The sequence below is a fragment of the Phoenix dactylifera genome, chromosome 3 (assembly GCF_051530095.1).
Source record: "Phoenix dactylifera cultivar Ajwa chromosome 3, Ajwa_hap1_PhDact_Kaust_v1.1, whole genome shotgun sequence".
Taxonomy (NCBI): Eukaryota; Viridiplantae; Streptophyta; class Magnoliopsida; order Arecales; family Arecaceae; genus Phoenix; species Phoenix dactylifera.
In genome coordinates, this window is record NC_143192.1 from 52171406 (window position 1) to 52192490 (window position 21085).

Below are 21085 nucleotides of genomic sequence, written 5' to 3' on the forward strand. Positions count from 1 at the left end.
TACCTTAATTAGATCCCTTTTATTAGGGATTGGTTGTTTATTTTCCTGCAAAACTTCCTCCTTGAATGGCCTGATCTTGCCATGGACCGACAGGTTTTCTTTCTATTTTTCGACATTAACGTATCAAGAGATTGCCTTCTTACAACATGTATAATGAACCCAGAATATGAACCTATGCACCAGCCTTCTTGGCCAACCTACGGTCCACCTCTTCTAGCAGCATAACAAAATGTGATGCTAAATTCCTCTCCATTTCTGGCCTGCAAAAAGATACAGGTTTCTCCGTCGTCAAGAGCTCCGCAAGGACTACTCCGAAACTATAGACATTGCTCTTTTCCGTCAGCACGCTAGTGTAGAAGTACTCGGGGTCCAAGTAGCCTAGTGTCCCTTGAACGAGAGTGGTCACATGACTTCAATCAAATGGAACCAACCTCGAAGCTCCAAAATCCGAGACTTTTGCAGTATAATTCTCATCCAAAAGTATGTTGGAGGATTTGATATCTCTATGAATGATTGGTACGGGGACTTTGAAGTGTAAATAGGCAAGTGCTTCTGCGGTTTCTGTAGCGATCCTTAGATGAATCTCCCATGACATTGGAGAAGAAGAGCGATCGTTGTGAATGTGATGGAAGAGAGTTCCATTGGGTATGAATTCATAAACTAGCATGGGCACTTGGGACTCTAAGCAACAGCCCAGGAGCTTGACTACATTCTCATGTTTGATCTTGGAAAGAACAACCACCTCGTTAATGAATTGCTCGATTTGGCTTTCATCCACCAGCTTCGACTTCTTAATGGCCACAACATTCTCATCCGACAAAATTTCTTTATAAACAGTACCGTATCCACCTCGCCCCACAACTTGATTCTCGTCAAAGCCATCGATCGCCCTTTCTAGTTCTGCTATACTGAAGATCCTAGAACTAACTTCACAGGTAGGGATGTGTTGTTGCAACAAAAAGGCACCATTTCTCAGAAAGTACTCTTGTTTGAGTTTAGCAATTTTCCTCCCCTTCAATCTCCGGTATGCCCACAAGCTTCCAACGAATGGTATAATTAATAGGCTTCCAACGGCTAGTATAATAAATAGAGCTAGCCCCGCACCTGCAAGAAGTTCCAAAATTTAAATACTAAAATTTAAAAAGAAAAAAAGAATTTTTTCAAAAAGAAATTCCAAAGCATCAGAATTTATTTGAGAGGGTGCGCACTGTAATCCCTTCTGCTTCACCCTTCTTACACCTGTAGCAGCATGAGGGCATGGCTCCAACTAATGTACAATATCTAATTTTAAGCATCCAAACATCCTGAAGTTTCATTCGCGTTAGTTGGAGCGACATGTTCCACAAGTTAGCGAGCACAGGAATTGTGAAAGCAATCTAAATGATTGGATTCCGCATCAAGATTAATAATTGTTTGGGGATCGTCCGTACAGATAACCTATTTTTTTTTGTCCCGATGGTTTCAATCGTTCACTTGGTTGGAGCATGCAGTTTAATAAATTTTTGGGTATTGACTGACGACGACGACGTTGACGAGAACAATAACGACTGCCACTATAAATGCATGGTTTCATATTAATTACACGTAAGGGGAAATGAAATTACCCAGACCAATCAGGAGAGGAGTGGTCCTTTTGCAGCCGGTGCCCGGCCTTTTGCCGTCACCACTAGTTCCTGGCGGGCAGTGGCAGTGGAATCCACCAACCTTGTTGGTGCACTTCCAGACGCATGGGCTGCCGGCCGGGTCATCTCGGCATTCGTCAACGTCTGAAAAGTCATTGAATCCATGTAAAACATTCAGGCCATCGTTGCAAAGCTTTTCTATAAAAAAAAAAGAAAAAAAAGAAAAAGAGAAGCCCATCCTGTTGAGTTCCTTGCTGCACTCTGCGTCAGGTTCCTGATGCTCAAGAACTGCAGCTGGAACCTCCTGAGCCCTCTGGGAATGGAGGCCTGGCAGCACCCCACCCCCGAGCACGACCCGTCGATCACGCTATCCGGCGTGAGGCAGAATGACACGCAACCGGTCTTCTGTTCAGCGGAGACATTGAGCACGGCCATGGCATCGCACCCGATCACCGTGAACTTATTCCTCGTATCGGAGAAGGTGAACGGAGTTCTTTCCAGGTCGAGCACTACTTTTTGTTTGTTCCCGGTGGCACCACGGCCGCAGCGCCAGATGGCCCCCTCGAGCTCCGCGCGGAGGTAGCCTCCGTCCAACGAGAAGCCGAGAATTCTGAGCTTGGTGGTGCCCAGAGGAAGCATGATGGAGCCATTCTCCTTGGGGTCGCAGGTGAGCTCGAAACCTGGTAGGAAAGGAGAGAGGCCCTTGACGCCGTAGAAGAAATCACCATAACCGAGGGAACTGAACTCCTTAACAGAAAATTGATTTGTCAACCAGATATCACAATCATGAAACTTCTTCAACAATGAAAGCTTTCTTTCTGAAGGCAAATCTTCTGCTAGCTCTTGGCATGAGTTCATCAAGCTTGAAATAATCACCAACCTAATTCTCAATGATATCATCTACAGTGACACCTGCAAGATGTGTTGGAAACATGAGGGTTCGAGAAAAATTACAATTGTGACATGATTGAATGCAAGGTCAATTTAGAAGGGAATATTCACAGCAAGGTTTCAAGTGTGGCCCATGCCAGGTCAGTACCATCACCTGTCACAGTTTAGCATGACACTTATTTTGCATTTCATTAGCATATTTTAAATTTTAATTCTAAAATTTTGGTCTGATGCGGTGCATGTGCCAGCACAGTGCGATGCACCCCCTGGCACTTGCACTTAAATCCTTGATTTACGCTATCCCATAGTTCAGAAGTTTGATTATCTCGTATACAGAATAAGAATTGCAGTAAATATAATTCACAATATCGATCGAAATATGCATGGCGGTCAGAGCATCATCAAGGACACACACACCTAAAAATGAAATGATAGAGAAGATCTCATTTAATGTACTTACATACTTCATCCAAACTTTCCTAAGTCAACATGTATCAGAAAGAATAATACATAGAGTAATTCGAACAAAAAAGTGAAGAATAAGGGCAAAGGAGGCCAACAGACAAATTTTGTGCAAAATGGAACTCGTAATAATATCTTATTCTTGCTCTTTGAGGAAAGCCGATAAAAATTTACTACATGGAAGACACGGAGAGAAAGATAAAAAAATTACTTACTGAAACTGCCACGCCCCCGCGGGCGCGGGGCACGTGAGGCACCTAACGCCCACGTGGGGGCCACATGAGAGGGGGACACGGGGCTTCCCTGCCAGATATTGTCCGGTTCCGGAGCTTCACGCAAGCGTCCTTCACCCCTTTCAGGTTTTGTTTTCCATCCAAAATGCGTCTGCAGGATTTGGAGACACCCACCTCATATACCCAGCTCTGGAACGAGTCTTTCCGATGTGGAACTATTGGGTCTCACACCCTTCCCACCATCGGACAAGAGCCGTCAGGGTGAGGACCAATAGTCTCACATCGGAAAGACTCATTTCAGAGCCTAAGCATATGAGGCGGGTATCTCCAAATCCTGCAGACGCATTTTGGGTAAAAACAAAATCGGGGAGGGGTGAAGGACGCTTGCGTGAAGCTCCGAAATCGGACAATATCTGGCAGGGGAGCCCCGTGTTCCCCCCTCAGGTGGCTCCCATGTGGGCACTGGGTGCCGCACGTGCTCCGCGGAGGTGGGGACGTGGCATTTGGTATCAGAGCCGAGGATGGCTCTTGTCCGATGACGGAAAGAGTGTGAGGCCCAATTGTCCCACATCGAAAAGACTCGTTCCAGAGTCTGGGCATATGAGGCGGGTGTCTCCTAATCCTGCAGACGCATTTTGGGTGGAAAACAAAATCGGAGAGGGGTGAAGGACGCTTGCATGAAGCTCCGGAACCGGATAATATCTGACAGGGGAGCCCCGTGTTCCCCCCTCAAGTGGCTCCCATGTGGGCACTGGGTGCCACACGTGCCCTGCAGAGGCGGGAGCGTGACATTTGTATCAGAGCCGAGAACGACTCCTGTCCAATGGTGGAAAGGGTGTGAGACCCAATAGTCCCACATCGCGGAAAGACTCATTGCAGAGCCTGGACATATGAGGCAAGTGTCTCCTAATCCTGCAGAGGTATTTTGGATGAAAAATAAAATCGGAGAGGGATGAAGGACGCTTGCGTGAAGCTTTTGAACCAGACAATATCTAGCAAGGGAGCCCCATGTTTCCCCTCATGTGGCCCCACGTGGGCACTAGGTGCCTCACATGCCCCGCGCAGGCAGGGGGTGTGAGGCCCAATAGTCCCACATCAGAAAGACTCGTTTCAGAGCCTGGACGTATGAGGCGAATGTCTCCAAATCCTGTATACGCGTTTTGGATGGAAAACAAAATCGGGGAGAGGTAAAGCACGCTTGCGTGAAGCTCCGAAATCGGGCAATATCTGGCAGGGGAGCCCCGTGTCCCCCCTCATATGGCCCCCACGTGGGCACTAAGTGCCTCACGTGCCCCGCGCAGGCGGAGGCGTGACATTGGGTATCAGAGCCGATGACGTCTCTTGTCCGTTGATGGGAAGGGTGTGAGGCCCAATAGTCCCACATCGGAAAAACTCGTTCCAGAGCTTGGGCATATGAGGCGGGTGTCTCCTAATCCTACAGACGTGCTTTGGGTGGAAAACAAAATTGGAGAGGGATGAAGGACGCTTGCGTGAAGCTCCAAAATCGGACAATATCTGGTAAGGGAGCCATGTGTTTACCCCCTCATGTGGGCCCCACGTGGGCACTGGGTGCTGCACGTGCCCCACAAAGGCGGGGTCATGATATTTGGTATCAAAGTTGAGGATGACTCATGTCCGATGGTGGGAAGGATGTGAGGCCCAATAACCCCACATCGGAAAGACTCGTTCCAGAGCCTGGGCATATAAGACGAGTATCTCCAAATCCTGCGGACGCATTTTGGATGGAAAACAAAATCGGAAAGGGGTGAAGGACGCTTGCGTGAAGCCCCGGAACCGGACAATATCTGGCAGGAAAGCTCCGTGTTACCCCCTCATGTGGCCCCCACGTGGGCACGGGGTGCCGCACGTGCCCCGCGAGGCGGGGACGTGATATTTGGTATCAGAGCCGAGGACGGCTCTTGTCCCATGGTAGGAAGAGTGTGAGGCCCAATAGTCCCACATTGGAAAGACTCGTTCTAGAGCCTGGGCATATGAGGCGAGTGTCTCCTAATCCTGCAGATGAATTTTGGGTGAAAAACAAAACCGGGGAAGGGTGAAGGATGCTTCCGTGAAGCCCCGAAATCGGACAATATCTGGCAGGGAAGCCCCGTGTTCCCCCCTCATGTGGCTCCCATGTGGGCACTGGGTGCCGCACGTGCCCTGAGGAGGTGGGAGCGTGACATTTGGTATCAGAGCTGAGGACAACTCTTGTCCGATGGTGGGAAGGGTGTGAGGTCTAATAGTCCCACATCGGAAAGACTCATTGCAGAGCCTGGACATATGAATGATGCGTTTTAGATGGAAAATAAAACCGGAGAGGGGTGAAGGATGCTTGCGTGAAGCTTTTGAATCGGACAATATCTGGCAGGGGAGCCCCGTGTCCCCCCTCATGTGGCCCCCACGTGGGCACTAGGTGCCTCACGTGCCCCGCGCAAGTGGAGGCGTGACATTGGGTATCAGAGCCAAGGACGTCTCTTGTCCGATGGTGGGAAGGGTGTGAGGCCCAATAGTCTCACATCGGAAAAACTCGTTCCAGAGCCTCAGCATATGAGGCGGGTGTCTCCTAATCCTGCAGACGCGCTTTGGGTGGGAAACAAAATCGGGGAGGAATGAAGGATGCTTGCGTAAAGCTCCAAAATCGGACAATATCTGGTAAGGGAGCCCTGTGTTTACCCCCTCATGTGGCCCCCACGTGGGCACTGGGTGCTGCACATGCCCCACGAAGGCGGGGTCGTGACATTTGGTATCAAAGTTGAGGATGACTCATGTCCGATGGTGGGAAGGGTGTGAGGCCCAATAATCCTACATCGGAAAGACTCGTTCCAGAGCCTGAGCATATAAGACGAGTATCTCCAAATCCTGCGGGCGCGTTTTGGATGGAAAACAAAATCGGGAAGGGATGAAGGACGCTTGCGTGAAGCCCCGAAACCGGACAATATCTGGCAGGGAGGCTCCGTGTTACACCCTCATGTGGCCCCCACGTGGACATGGGGTGCCGCACGTGCCCCGCGGAGGCGGGGATGTGACATTTGGTATCAAAGCCGAGGATAGCTCTTATCCCATGGTGGGAAGAGTGTGAGACCCAATAGTCCCACATTGAAAAGACTCATTCCAGAGCCTGAGCATATGAGGCGGGTGTCTCCTAATCCTAGAGGCGCATTTTAGGTGAAAAGCAAAACCGGTGAGGGGTGAAGGATGCTTGCGTGAAGCCCCGGAATTGGACAATATCTGGCAGGGAAGCCCCGTGTTCCCCCCTCATGTGGGCATTGGGTGCCGCACGTGCCCTGAGGAGGCGGGGGCGTGACATTTGGTATCAAAGTCGAGGACGACTCTTGTCTGATGGTGAGAAGGGTGTGAGGTCCAATAGTCCCACATCGGAAAGACTCGTTGCAGAGCCTGGATATATGAGGTGGGCGTCTCCTAATCCTGCAAACGTATTTTGGGTGGAAAACAAAACTGGAGAGGGGTGAAGGATGCTTGCATGAAGCTCCGGAACCGGACAATATCCGACAAAGGAGCCTTATGTTCCCCTCTCATGTGGCCCCCACGTGGGCACTAGGTGCCTCACGTGCCCTACGCAGGCGGGGGGTGTGAGGCCCAGTAGTCCCACATTAGAAAGACTCGTTTCAGAGCCTGGGCATATAAGGCGGGTGTCTCAAAATCCTACAGACGCATTTTGGGTGGAAAACAAAATCGAGGAGGGATGAAGCACGCTTGCGTGAAGCTTCGGAATATCTAGCATGGGAGCCCCGTGTCCCTCCTTATGTGGCCCCCACGTGCGCACTAGGTGCCTCACGTGCCCCGCACAGGCGGGGGCGTGATATTTGGTAACAGAGTCGAGGACGGCTCTTGTCCGATGGTGGAAAGGGTGTGAGACCCAATAGACCCACATCGAAAAGACTCGTTCTAGAGCTTGGGCATATGAGGCGGGTGTCTCCAACTTTTGCAGACGCATTTTGGGTGGAAGACAAAATCGGAGAGGGGTGAAGGATGCTTGCGTGAAGCTATGGAATCGGACAATATCTGGCAGGAGAGCCCCGTGTTCCCTCCTCATGTGGCCCCCACGTGGGTACTGGGTACCACACGTGCCCCGCGAAGGCGGAGGCGTGATATTTGGTACCAAAGCCGAGGACGACTCTTGTCCGATGGTGGGAAGAGTGTGAGGCCCAATAATCCCACATCGGAAAGACTCGTTCCAGAGCTTGAGCATATGAGGCGGGTGTCTCCAAATCCTGCAAACGCGTTTTGGGTGGAAAATAAAATCGGAGAAGGGTGAAGGACGCTTGCATGAAGCTCCAGAACCGGATAATATCTGGCATGGAAGCTCTGTGTTAGCCCCTCATGTGGCCCCCACGTGGGCACGGGATGCCGCACGTGCCCCGCGGAGGCGGGGACGTGACATTTGGTATCAGAGCCGAGGATGGCTCCTGTCCCATGGTGGGAAGAGTGTGAGGCCCAATAGTCCCACATTGGAAAGACTCGTTCCAAAGCCCGGGCATATGAGGCGGGTGTCTCCTAATCCTGCAGACGCATTTTGGGTCAAAAACAAAACCGAGGAGGGGTGAAGGATGCTTGCGTAAAGCCCCGGAATCGGACAATATCTGGCAGGAAAGCCCCGTGTTCCCTCCTCATGTGGCCCCCATGAGGACACTGGGTGCCGCACGTGCCCTGAGGAGGCGGAGGCGGACATTTGGTATCAAAGCCGAGGTCGACTCTTGTCCGATGGTGGGAAGGATGTGAGGTCCAATAATCCTACATCGAAAAGACTCGTTGCAGAGCCTAGACATATGAGGCAGGTGTCTCCTAATCCTGCAGACGCATTTTGGATGGAAAACAAAACTGGAGAAGGGTGAAGGATGCTTGCGTGAAGCTCCGGAATCGGAGAATATCTGGCAAAGGAGCCTCGTATTCCCCTTTTATGTGGCCCCCATGTGGGCACTAGGTGCCTCACGTGCCCCGCGCAGGCGGGGGGTGTGAGGCCCAGTAGTCCCACATCAGAAAGACTCGTTTCAGTGCCTAGGCAGACGCGTTTCAGTGCAGGATTTGGTGTGAGGCCCAGTAGTCCCACAGCAGAAAAAGAGAACCAAACTTACTCAACGAAATATTCTGCTTTGCATTGTATATGCAATATAACCATGTGCTGATTTATAGTGGCTTGTATGGTATGTACAACTCTGATATGCTGTAGTATTTGCCAGATATCTATCAATGAGTTATACACAATCGTGTGACAGGTATTTATTGTGCAAAAGTTGATGCTCACCAACACTTATAGCACTCTTGGGGTTAAATGTTAATTTATAAAGAATATAATGACTCATTTTTAATTTGAAAAGTTACTAAAAGTAAATTTGATGTAGAATGTTGGAGCAAAAGTCATGATTAGCACCAAGTTGGATTACAAAACCTTGTAACATGCCAATTATACTTGGTTGGGAAAATTTCTTTCTTATGACTTCTGACCATTGGTGCTTCTTTGCTGCTCATTATTATTATCATGATGATGATGATGATGAAATTTACTGGTCTCATGCATGGTTATGATTCAACAGGCTTTCACATTTTGAATTTTCTTTGTTAGTGATTGATTTTCATGTTTGCCGAGCACAAATTGCTCAGTTGTTCTGCTCCTCTGGTTTTACTATGTCGTTTCTATGTAATCATTCCTTGATTCACTTGACCTCGTAAAACAACTCTCTTAGGCGATCACTGACCGTGGAAAGTATAAAGTTCGACACAAAAGTCTCAAGCATCATCCAAACTTCATTTTCCCAATGAACATCACTCACATCTCATTTTCCCAATAATGAAAATTTTATTATATATAGTCACAAAGCACGCCAAATACTGATAAACCTCATCAGCCTAAGGAACAATGAAAATACACATCAGAGCTGCCTCTATCTTCAGAATGGCATGCACTTGTCACTAGCACTTCTATTCTACATAACCAACACCCATGCCAAAAGTTGATGAAAACTATCAAACTAAGATGCAAGAAGAACATCCATTAGGACCAGTTCTCTCTCTCTCTCTCTCTAGAATGGGCTTCATTGGTGACATCATTACAAGGCTTTCCATTTTTAAAGATTTCACCATCCAGAAGTTTTGCAGCAATCATATTTTGAAAGTAATCACACAAATTACAAGCACAAGTTAAAGCTATGAAGCACTACACTGCCGTGACTGGCTACACGTACCACGTTCCTTGCCGTGGCTGACCATTCACACGTCATGCTCTTGCATGTGACTGGCTATTCACATGCCACATCCCTATCCATGGTTGGCTAACGTACCACGTTTCTAGCTATGGCTATTGTTTACACCATACCCATACCAATAGTTATGATACGAAAACTGATCAATAATAGGCTCCAAAAGACCATCTAGTTTAAACCGATAGATTTTCCAAGAAACAGGGTATCTATGGCTGGTTTCACGATGACAAGGCTATCCTTTCTCAAAATATGGCCGCCATGGTGGTGCTCGGAATCGTCCAACGATGGCGGCGGCAACCGGCAAGCAGCCGGCTACCCCAGGCATCACACCAAGGCGGGGGGCTAGGACGAGGAAAAAGGGAGTTGAGTGTACCTCAAAACTGGGGATCCGGGAGGCTTTTCGTCGGCCTATACTTTCCGGCGAAAAAGAAAAGAAATTTACTCAAAATCAAAAAAAAATAAAAATCAGCCCCATTATTTGGTAAATCTTGCATACTTTATAACCATTACACACAAAAGATATGACCAACTTACGTTATGCCATACCCTAGCTAGCTAGTCTCTGCTTTAGATGACACAGAATTAGTCATACGGGAGGATCCATGCGTGCAAGCAAGTGGCACTCCACACTGTCTTGTCTTGCGGTTTCAAAGTTGTTCACATTTAAAGCCATCGGTCGCCCTTTCTAGTTTTGCTATACTGAAGATCCTAGAACTGACTTCACGGGTAGAGATGTGTTGTTGCAACAAAAAGCCACCATTTCTCAGAAAGTACTCTTGTTTGAGTTTAGCAATCTTCCTCCCCTTCAATCTCCGGTATGCCCACAAGCTTCCAATGATTAGTATAATTAATAGGCTTCCAACGACTAGTATAATTAATAGAGCTAGCCCTGCACCTGCAAGAAATTCTAAAATTTAAAAAGAAAAAAAGAATTTTTTCAAAAAGAAATTCCAAAGCATGAGAATTTATTTGAAAGGGTGCGCACTGTAATCCCTTCTGCTTCACCCTTATTACACCTGTAGCAGCATGAGGGCATGGCTCCAACTAATGTACAATATCTAATTTTAAGCATCCAAACATCCTGAAGTTTCATTCGCTTTAGTTGGAGCGACACTATAAATGCATGGTTTAACGAATGAAACTAATGTACAATATCTAGTTTAACGACTGCCACTATAAATGCATGGTTTCATATTAATTACACGTAAGGGCCGATGAAATTACCTAGACCAATCACGAGAGGAGTGGTCCTTTTGCAGCCGGTGCCCGTCTTTTTGCCGTCACCACTTGTGTCATGGAAGGGTCGAACCAATTGCTCTGCATGTTCTAGTGTTTGGAAATAGTGGAGGACCTCAATAGTTCTTTCGTTCAAGTCAAAGACAGACTTATTAGATCAAGTTTCAAATTGAAACAGGTAAGAGTTGTTAAAGATCTCAAACAATTCGTTTAAGTTTCTTCCCCTTCTCTGAACTTGAATGCTTAAATAATTAATGTTCCAGCCAGAGGAATATTAAAAATTTGATGATTGATTCATCAGTTCTGGTCATAATAAATGTTAAAGTTGTCATGCAATTGAAGAAAGCTTTCTTTGTATGGATGTTGAAGTTTGTGAGTTCTCTATGTTGGTTGTTTTGTGCTTAAAAAAATGACAGCAATTAAAATTTGACCTAGTCTGCAGTGAAAAAAGAATTCAAAAGTAACTACTCATCTGCGATGTGAGAATGTGACCAAATTATATAAACAATAATCATTTCAAATCTTGTGGTGCAGAGCATGAAAAATTTTAGCTTTGCAGGAGATATACATGCCCCAAGCTTTGAACCCGCACTCCAAGCTTCTCTTTGACCGGGACAGAATTCTGCTCCGCCGGGGGCAGGAGATACATAAATTGGTATAATAAGTATTAACTAAGTGTCTGTACATCTTTTGTCAAATTTTTTTTCCTTGGACTGTAGCTGCAGCTACACCTTTTCTCTTTTCAGGAAGCTGCAGTCTCTTCTTGTAGTTATCTCATTCAATTTCTTCTACCTCCCTTATCATCAATCGAAAAAAGGTATTAAACCATGGGCACAAATCCTGACTAACATATTATGTTCGCAAACCAGCACAAATACCATATAACAGTCCTTTGTCAGCACTTTTTCTGCCCCTTCTCTCAACTTAAAAATATCTCGTGAAGTTTCATTTCAGCACTTCGACAACAATATAAGACTAGTCGCCAGCTCTTGGTGAATTTATTAGAATGGAACAAAACCACCCGCATGAAATTGACAAAGGTGTTCCATCAAAAAAGAAATTGGCAAAGGTGGAACAAGCTATGAAAATATATAAAGTGGAGATGTTTGCTTCATCTAAAGCAATCATAAGAGAACCATAAATGCACAATGAAGTTTCTGTTAATAAACCCCAATATCTACAGCTACTGAACTAAAATTTTTGGGATGCAATGGCAAATCGGAAGCCAAATCAAGGATCCGGCTTAGTAAAATCTTCCGCATGCTTGGAACCAGCATCATTAGCATCATATCTGCTATCTTTGTCAGTGTCTGACTCTTTTGGTTTGACAGCATCACTTAAAATATCATCAGTTCCCTTTCCTGTTTGATAATGATACATCCATGAAGGCTCCACCATTGAAGGATATACTGACCATGGATCTATGACTTCATCTCTTTCACCATATGCCATTCAAAACTGATCCACAATATGTCAGGATCTTGGAAACATGGCATCGCATTGCTCGAGTTCTGTTAAGAATCTTGCCCCGTTGAATGATTATTGTAGATGCTCATGATCCCATTAAGTTCAGTAATTGGTGCACATGGCGATGGTTGCCTCATAGCATTGAAATCGGCAATTGGTTAATCAGGTACTACCCCAAATGGGTGCGGCATGCCACCGTGGAAAGTTGCCGGCACACTTAATTTCATTGCAAAAAGCAGTCATATCATTGAAGCCAGTCATTGTCTCATTTTTCGCGCTACTGCAAATGGTTGTGCCATACTACTGAAATCAGTTATTGGCTCGGCTGGAGATATTGCTGTTGTTTGTGCCGTATAATTAATATCAATCATTTGCGCACTTGGTTCTACTGCTAATGGTTGCACCATTCCATTAAAATCAATCATTTGTGCACTTGGTTCTACTGCTAATGATTGTACCATTCCATTAAAATCAATCATTTGCCCACTTGGTGATGCTGCTAATGGTTGTGCCATAATCGCATTACTATATTCAACATTCCGGTCAGTAAAAGTCTGATAGCTTTGATTGTTGTTTGCAGCTTGTCTTGTTGGCATGTCTGATTGAAAGACAAATTTATGTTTGGCATGAAGAATCAAATCGATGAATAATTGAGGCTTGAGTTTTCTAGAAACAAAATCATATAGAATCAAAGATTGCCTTAGGATCTTTTTTCAAGCCCTATTATCAATGGTTAAATGACTGGAATATATGAGATGAATAGAGATATATATGCAGAACAGCATAGAGACATGGAAAATAGAGCCTTTATCTGAAGTCGATAGCGGTGGACATGAATAACGTGATTTTTTCAACTTTCCGAAAGCAGTTTCTTGATAATTTAATCAAGCTTATTCATTTGGCGAACTTTTATTGCCATACATTATCTACAAATATGTTCTCTAAAGGGTCAGTGAAACCAAGCACCAATAGTGACCAACTGATTGAGATAAGGATGACAAAAGAATTTCTAGATACAATGCCATGGGTCGCTCAACCTCAGAATGAATGAAAGAGGGAACTTTGGCTTGACGTAAGGAAAGCAAGAGCAAAGAGAGCGGGAAAGGGGCTAATTGGAGAGAAGGATTTAATGAAATGTTGGAGTTGGGGGGATGGCACCAAGGTAGTCATTTTCAGAGCTTACTAGAATGACTACTACCTAGGGCATGCAATGCTTCATTAATTGTGAACATCACACATAACAGAGAACAAAAACTTCATTCCATATACCATATTTTATCTATGACAAAAGCAATCTATAACAACTTTATGGGCCGAATCTGCTCTGATACCACTCTGTCACGCTCTGAACCCAGTACCCGAGTCCGATACGCGACCGGCCGCAGTGCCCTAAAGATCATACAAGGCCTAAGATGAACAAAAATCCGATAATTCCATAATTAATTTAATTAATTCAAATAGACAAATCTAATATGTTCACATAATTAAATTGGTTCAATTACAAAAAATTTCGATATTCATCATTATCGAAGTAAACTATCGAACTAACTGATGATTTTAACACTCGTACTCGACGCCCGATCTATCCATGTTTATGCATTCTGCAACTCTGAAAAGAGAAAGAAGAAGGGGATGAGCTTTATAGCCTGGTCAAAGGTCAAAACGTCTTGATACCCACGTAAGCGTCATTTTTAGTTATTAATTTGATATTTGATCTAATCTATTTTGGAAGATATAATATCAAATAAATTTAATTCATTTTTTTAATTAAAAAAATAAAGATTTCTAGATCCAAACCCCGGCCCAAATAGGTTCAGGTGCGTTCAAGTTTTGCCGCTTCGGGGGGAACGCGCCGAGTGAAATTGACGCTTTCAAATGATCGGAAATTTATATGCTGTAGGAATTGACTCCGATTGCACTCCATCGGCTTCTCTCTCAAGTCTCAACCCACTGGCGCGTACTCATTAAAGTTTTGGGCGCAGCGATATCTCCCGTCCCAGCTGACGGTGATCTCGATCAAGAAACGCAAGAAACGCTAAAAAATCGTCCCCATTCCACCACCATTACCTCGTTTCTCCGAGCGGCAACAATGGCGTCCGGCGAAGAAGACGGGAGGAGCGTCTCCCGATGGTCAGAACTTCTATCTCACGACATCTTGGGCAACATCGTCAAGAAACTCACCCGCGTCTCCGACTACCTCCGCTTCCGCTGCGTCTGTAAGTCCTGGCGCTCCGTCGCCGAACCCACCAATCTCCCCCCTCACCTCCCTCTCATCATGCTCCGCTACCACCCCTCCATGCAACGCCGTCCCGTTCTCAGCGTCTCCGCCGGGCAGATCCGCCTTGTCTCCATCCCCGAACTCGTCAACAAGGTAATCCTCGCCGCCTCCCGCGGTTGGCTTCTTCTGCTCGACGTCGCCCCCATGGACGGACGTCTTTTCTTGCTGAACCCCCTCACCGGAGCCGAAATCCAGCTCCCTCCCACCGATCGTTTCCTCCACCGGAGCGGCTACGAATTCTCTCCGGCCCATGGGAAGTTTCTGAGGATCGGGCATGGCACGGACTCCGCCTTGGATCTCCTCCATTACTCGCGCATTTTCCCGTGGGACGCTTTCTTGTTTTCGAGCCCGAACACGGCCCCGACGGATTTCATAGTGGTGATCACCGAGTGCTATGCTGACGACGGTCGTTTGGCCGTCTGTAAATTGGGAGATGAATCATGGACTGTGTTGATTACTGGTTTATTCTGCTCGCCCCTCTCTGTGGCGCACCATGAGGGGAGCCTCTATATGATTGGCTTGTTCCGCAATGCTTCGGTTTGTGAAATTGCTTCCCCTTTGGACCCTGCGCCGTTCAATTTGCCGGATATTGATGCTGAGGGCGTTAGCAATCTGCGTTTTATCGCAACATCTTCACGTTTATTCTTGTTTGCTTGTTGTAATCGGCTTGTCCATGATTCTGATGATGAAGATTCTGATTATGAAGATTCTGATTTTGAATTTACTACTCATTTTAAAATATACGAGTTCATGGCGGGGAACCCTCCTGAATGGTCTTCGATCGAGAGCCTTCCTGACAATGCAGTGTTCGGAACATCTCCATCACAGCTGAACTTCATTATTTCTACCAGGGATATTCCTGGATGCCAAAATGATTGCATGTACTTTAGCGAGTTTGGCAGCTGCACATATTGGTCATATCCAACCAGCCGTGCTTTTGACATAAAAGTGCTCGACCTCAAGACCAACAACTTTGAGCCTTTATTTTGTCTTCCCTGGAAATCAGTCCCCAAAGAGTGGATGCCTGCTGTTTGGGTTGAGCTCAGTCTCTGCCAAATGCTGTCTTAAAGTCCAGTTCAGGTAATGCTTCCAGATGATCTCCTATACCTCAATTTACTTGGAAGTCTTAGTTAAATATCTCATTAGATGCAATATATTGTTACGCAGCTTCCTAAATATATTTTTAAGGAAAAAGGTTTGAAAATTGATTCAAAACTAAACTTGTACTTTGAGGCTATCAGTGGAAGAATGAGTCCTTAGTATAAAAAATACAGGGGCCAGACATTGATTCATATTAGATAAATGCATTGATCCCCCTCCCCCTTCTCATTTTCTCCCTTTTTCTTCTAGATTTGTTTTCCCTCTAGGATTTAATGACTTTTAGATTTCAGAATATGAGAAAGAACGCAATTTTGAAATCTCCAATGATCGATGTAGTTTAGCTTTTAATGTGTATTCACTGTTTCATTTATGAAAGTCTTCATGCTTGCTAATTTGCATTTACTAAGGGAGGAAATCTGAAGTTTTGTATCTTTCATCGGGTTTCAAGATGTTGGTTGATTAGATCTTTTGTTAAGAAAATATTTAATGGAAATACTCTTTGGAATTTGAATATTTTGTAGGATGTTTTTGTGGACATAATTTGTAGGACGTGAATATATGAAGAAAAAGTTTGAACCAAGTTATAAATATCCCACATCATGCTCGGTCATGCCCTTGTATCTTTATTTTTTATATCCAAGCCTTGGGGTTAAATGTTAATTTATAAAGAATATAATGACTCATTTTTAATTTGAAAAGTTACTAAAGGTAAATTTTGATGTAGAATGTTGGAGCACCAAGTTGGGCTTACATAATGACTCAATGCAAACAACCTTATGCCCTTTAGGATACAAATTCAGGGTTTTTATTTGAAATAATTAATGCTTCTGCTCTCCAAAAATAATAAAAAAAAATAGATAATCGATGCTTCATTCAGTTTCTTAATAGTTCTTCAATTGGTGTTAATTCCATGTTAATCTGATACTGTCATCATTAATGCTCTATCATTGTGCAGGAGATTTGCATTTGTCACAGTATTATGTTTTTTCTTTATATTTTATCTTCTTTTCACTTGATTTTACTACACAATTGTGGTTTATTTGGATGCATTATTGTGATATCAAGAGGTGTCTCTCATCATCTGAATTGCTTGATCATTTCCATGCAGTACACTTTGCTGTCCAACTAATCTTTTTTCCATTTTGTTTCCTGGAAAATTGGAGCAGAAATTGCTGCTTTCCTGAAGGAAAAGAAAAAGAAGTATTTCAGAAGATCGGGCAGTGAGTTGATTGACGGTTTCCTGCAGTGGAGTTTCGACATGTTGATCATAGGCATTCTGCTAGGTGAAATAATGTAGTAGTTGTTGCTGTTGTAGGATTCTTCCATCATGTCTGTAGTCCATTATAAACTGAAGTAATCCAAGGATTCTGACAAATTATTTCTTTTTTCTAAATAGTTTTGCCATAAGTCGTCGCTACCATTTAGATTCAAATTTGTATACAATACAGGAGCATAAGGGGTATAGGTACATGCTGGTTTTACTTCTATTGATTTTCTTGACCATTTACTTTTTGTTAAAATGTATGCTTACTTTCTGTAGTTGTTTAAAGCTTGCTTGTTTTATTTCTGATTAAGTAAATTATTTAATTCGTGAGTAAGACATACAACAAGGTATAAGAAATCTTATAGCAGAATAATTAAAAGTTTCTTAGTGTGGAACGACATAGTTCTTTCGATGGATGATCAATCCAAACTGATTCAGGAATGCAAACTAGCTAGCATGTCTTGACTAATCTTCCTATTTTTGGTAAGTGCCTTGATCGGCCGGTTCATGAGTTTGGAGTGTTTGCAAAGAACTTGTAAATTGCTATATTGACAGGTAGAAAAACTGAATGCAGAAGGTAGTAGTTTCGCCTTGGCTCCAGGGAAGTAGAATTAATCATCAACCCTGATCGAAAAGTTGATGTTGGATCTGTCTGATGGGTGCTAGTCCAACGTCGAGGCTCACGTGGAGGTGCCTTTTCAATTTCTCTGGTTCCTATGTTCTTTCTATGGCCACCTGTCTTCATCCATGCGTTTTGAGTGTATCTATCTTCTCAAATTCATTTTAGACGCTCCTTGATATCTATTTTGGTGTTCTACTACTTCTCATTTGGCTCTGCCTGTAACCACCAAGAGTTGTTTGGGTGTTGCTTTCTCCATTGGTTCATTGTTTTGACCTCATGACTGCCATCATCACTACAAACATCAAATGCAACTACCTTCCTTTCCTAAGTATTCATATCACTAGTGCAAGCATTAGGTTAGGTTCGTCTTTAATTTCCACTTGTCTCAAATGACCGAAGTCCATTAGTTTCACAACACCGGACATGGCTCCTATGGTCTCTAAGCCCTAATTTTCCTTCATTTTTCTAATCCAATGTGGAGTTAGATGGGCCGAAGAATCATGAAAATCTAAGTACTCATGTTCATTCTTCTCATAATCCTTGGATGTTAAATGTTGCACTTGTGAAAGGAAGACCTACCTCTCTTGGCCATCACATGGAGGAACTTCAGGCTGCAAAGCTAGGGCCTCCATCAGCCTTCACAACAGAGTATGTAATGATCCCCAACATGGTATCATCAATTCTAGTACTTATTGTGCATGCATCCATAATTTGAGCCTATCCTAGGCCATCTTCTTTATCTTGTCTATATTTTGAGACTATCCTATTACAGATAGTTGTTGATCTCGCCTACCAATGAATTGGACTGGTTTTTGTATAACTATAACCCGAGCAGAACTGTCCTATAGCTGCTCTTGCTCTGCTCAAGGTTCTCAAAATTCAACATTGTTCTGATCCCATTGCTGTGCTCCACACAGTCAATGCCATCTCAGTTGTTTGTTAGTTTCATTCAGAGATCTATATGCAGTCATCTCCTTGCCCTTGCTCCTTTTGGCGTTTTTGCTGTGATTACCAAGGCCGTCTCAATGGTGTGTATGAATACCTAAATATAATGTTTGTCTTAGAAGTGAGGAAGTCCCTCTTGTCTGTTTCTAGTATTTCCATATTGCATTCTTTCTGTTAAATATAGCTTCAGATAATTATCTCTTGAAAAAATTCAGACATTTATTACAATTAGAACCTCTTTCCTAATTACTCCTCCATCAATATCACCATGTAATTAATATCTCTAGGTGATCGATTCAGTCTTCATGATGTCGCCCTTGTTACCCATCCAAAGCATACCTCTAGCATTCCTTGATATTAAGGACCTTGGAATCTTCACCATGTCCTTTGTTCTTATTGTTGCTTGTTTCTCAAGGTACATGTTGCGAGGAAAAATAAAACCCACTTGATTAAATGGGACTGTCAGGCTGATATAAGCAATCTGTTGGAGAATTTAACTAAAAGCTTTTTTCTTAGTGATGGTAAGTTACTTCAGTTTTATCCCTTTTTTGGCTAGTTGCTCCAGTTTTATTAGTATCATTACTTTATGGTAGTATTTTAAGCAACTCCTAGCCCAATATCACAGACATTGTTGATTTGGTGAGTTAGCTTGTCATGTCATTCATTTAATTCCTATGTGGCCCTATTTCATGATTTTGAATACCTTTGTCGGACCAGCACTCTCCTCTTCTCTTTTACCCTCCTTTTGTGATTTTGAGCTCACACTAATGCTAGTCTTGTTGGAAATCCTACTAATTAATGCTTTAATATGGGATCTTTTATCTCCCTTGGATATTGGCATATTTATGCTTTCACTTCCTTAGGTCCATTCTATTAAGTGATTTGTGGACTATGATTTGTATTACACAAACTCATAGTCCACAATCCAGCGATAGTTCAGGAGCAAGGTGCAGATATATTGGACTTTTTTGTTGGGAATTTTAAACATAAAGATGAGACTGCAAGCATGCCACTTGTATCTTTTAAAGGATGTTAATTGAGGGACTACGTGATAGATTCAAGTGAGAAGAACAAGAGAAGCCAAGTATCTGGAACTGTGCAATACTCTTTAAGATATGGCTCATGGTAGATATAAACATACAAGGAATATGGTTACCATGGTGAGAATACCAGAAGACCATAAGAAGGAGATATACAATACATAGACTGCATATGTACACTCTTAACACCTCCCTCAAACTCACGGTGGATCATAGTTTGAGAGTTTGCTAAGAAGGATAGAGAATCTTGGCATGGTATGTGACTTCGCGAAGAAGTCCTCAATCTGCTGTTTAGAAAAGATAAATGATAAGAGACTAGAGAGAGTGTCCCTACAATGTAATGATGTCGACTGAAATGGTAATCAATTTCAATATACTTGGTATGTTCATGAAACACCGGACTGGTAGCTATCTAAACAGCACTTTGATTGTTATAATAAAGAAGGGAAGGCATGTCAATGATAACCCCGATATCAGCAAGCAAGCATTTTCGCAACCAAACAACCTCTGCAGTGATGCCAACCATGGCTCAATACTCTGTAGCGGCACTCGAGCGAGAGACGGTGTCCTATTTCTTAGCCTTCTAAAATATAAATCTCTAAAGAAGAGACAGTAGCCAGTAAGGGAGTGAGGATTAGTAAAATCACTAGCCAAACCAGTATCAGAATATGTCCAAAATTGAAGCAAAGAAGAGAGAGAAGAAATACGCTCCAAGTAATGGTGCCATGCAAATAGCGAGTAATGTGAAGTACCGTAGAATAGGGAACTATTCGTGGAGGGACTACTAATTGACTGACCATATGGACAATATAAGCAATATCTAGTCAAGAAATAGTTAGAACGAACTCCCAATAAGCTAAAGATAGCGAGTAGGATCAAGCAAGGGCTTCACCATCATCTGGACAAAGCTCCAACTGAAGCTCAATAGAGGTAGGATAGGTCCAAGAGTCTCAAGTATAGGTCCAAGAGTCTCAAGCGAGCGCAAGCAATAATATCCTCATTGTGTTTTCTCTGAGAGAACAGATAATCTTGAGGACTATATTCAACCTTGAGCCCCAGAAAATAAATAGCAAAGAGAATCAAGATCTTTCATTTCAGTGTTGTTGAAGAAACTTCTCAAAAACTGCCCACACACATTCAAATGCATTTGAAGCACATCTACACATGTATGTATTCAGACATAAATGTTTTTACAAGTTTATCTTTTCTTGTGTGATCATGTATACATCTATTTTTGTGTAGGAGTGCCATAGTTTTGATAAAAAAGAATTTTGAATATCAAAATAAATGCCAGACACTCTGTTACTTCTTCACTTTATATTGTTTAGGTAAATCCACTGATGTATGTATAACTTATTATTAATTTATTATTAGTTGGACCTGCAGCCTCAAAGCTCAATATAGTCAACAAAGCCCTTACTTGATATAGTATTGAACTTGATGCCTACTGCTGTAAGTTCCATCCTCACGTAAAAATATGACATGGATAGGATTTGATAATACTTGAAGAGCCAATGAATTTCATGAACTATCATTTTGTGCCCAAAAAGCCTTGTAGGAATGTCACACATCACAAACATGGAGCTCTACGCAATATAATATAAAACATATTTATGGACTTCTGAAAAATATTTCTTATTTATATAAAGCTGGCAATAAGCAGCGATGTACATATATTTTCTCTGAAGCATATTCTGTGAGCTGAA

The 21085-nt window shown here is 43.5% G+C and overlaps 1 protein-coding gene and 1 pseudogene across 2 annotated transcripts in view; one reads left to right on the forward strand and one right to left on the reverse strand.

Moving 5' to 3' along the window:
• Window positions 1-172: 172 nt before the first annotated feature.
• LOC148714450 (wall-associated receptor kinase 17-like) lies at window positions 173-12114 on the reverse strand (annotated as a pseudogene).
• A 1914-nt stretch (window positions 12115-14028) lies between these two features.
• The window catches only part of LOC148714451 (putative F-box protein At1g44080), an 84135-nt gene continuing 77078 nt past the window's right edge, over window positions 14029-21085 (forward strand). Inside the window, exons 1-2 of one of the 2 annotated variants that reach the window (XM_088719006.2) lie at window positions 14030-15487; window positions 16675-17011. In XM_088719006.2, the coding sequence (XP_088575132.2) occupies window positions 14219-15475 (1257 nt within the window). In that variant the 5' untranslated portion in view covers window positions 14030-14218 and the 3' untranslated portion in view covers window positions 15476-15487; window positions 16675-17011. Of the gene's footprint in view, window positions 15488-16674; window positions 17012-21085 lie in introns of those variants that run through there. The other variant, XM_089929777.1, reaches the window with a different exon arrangement.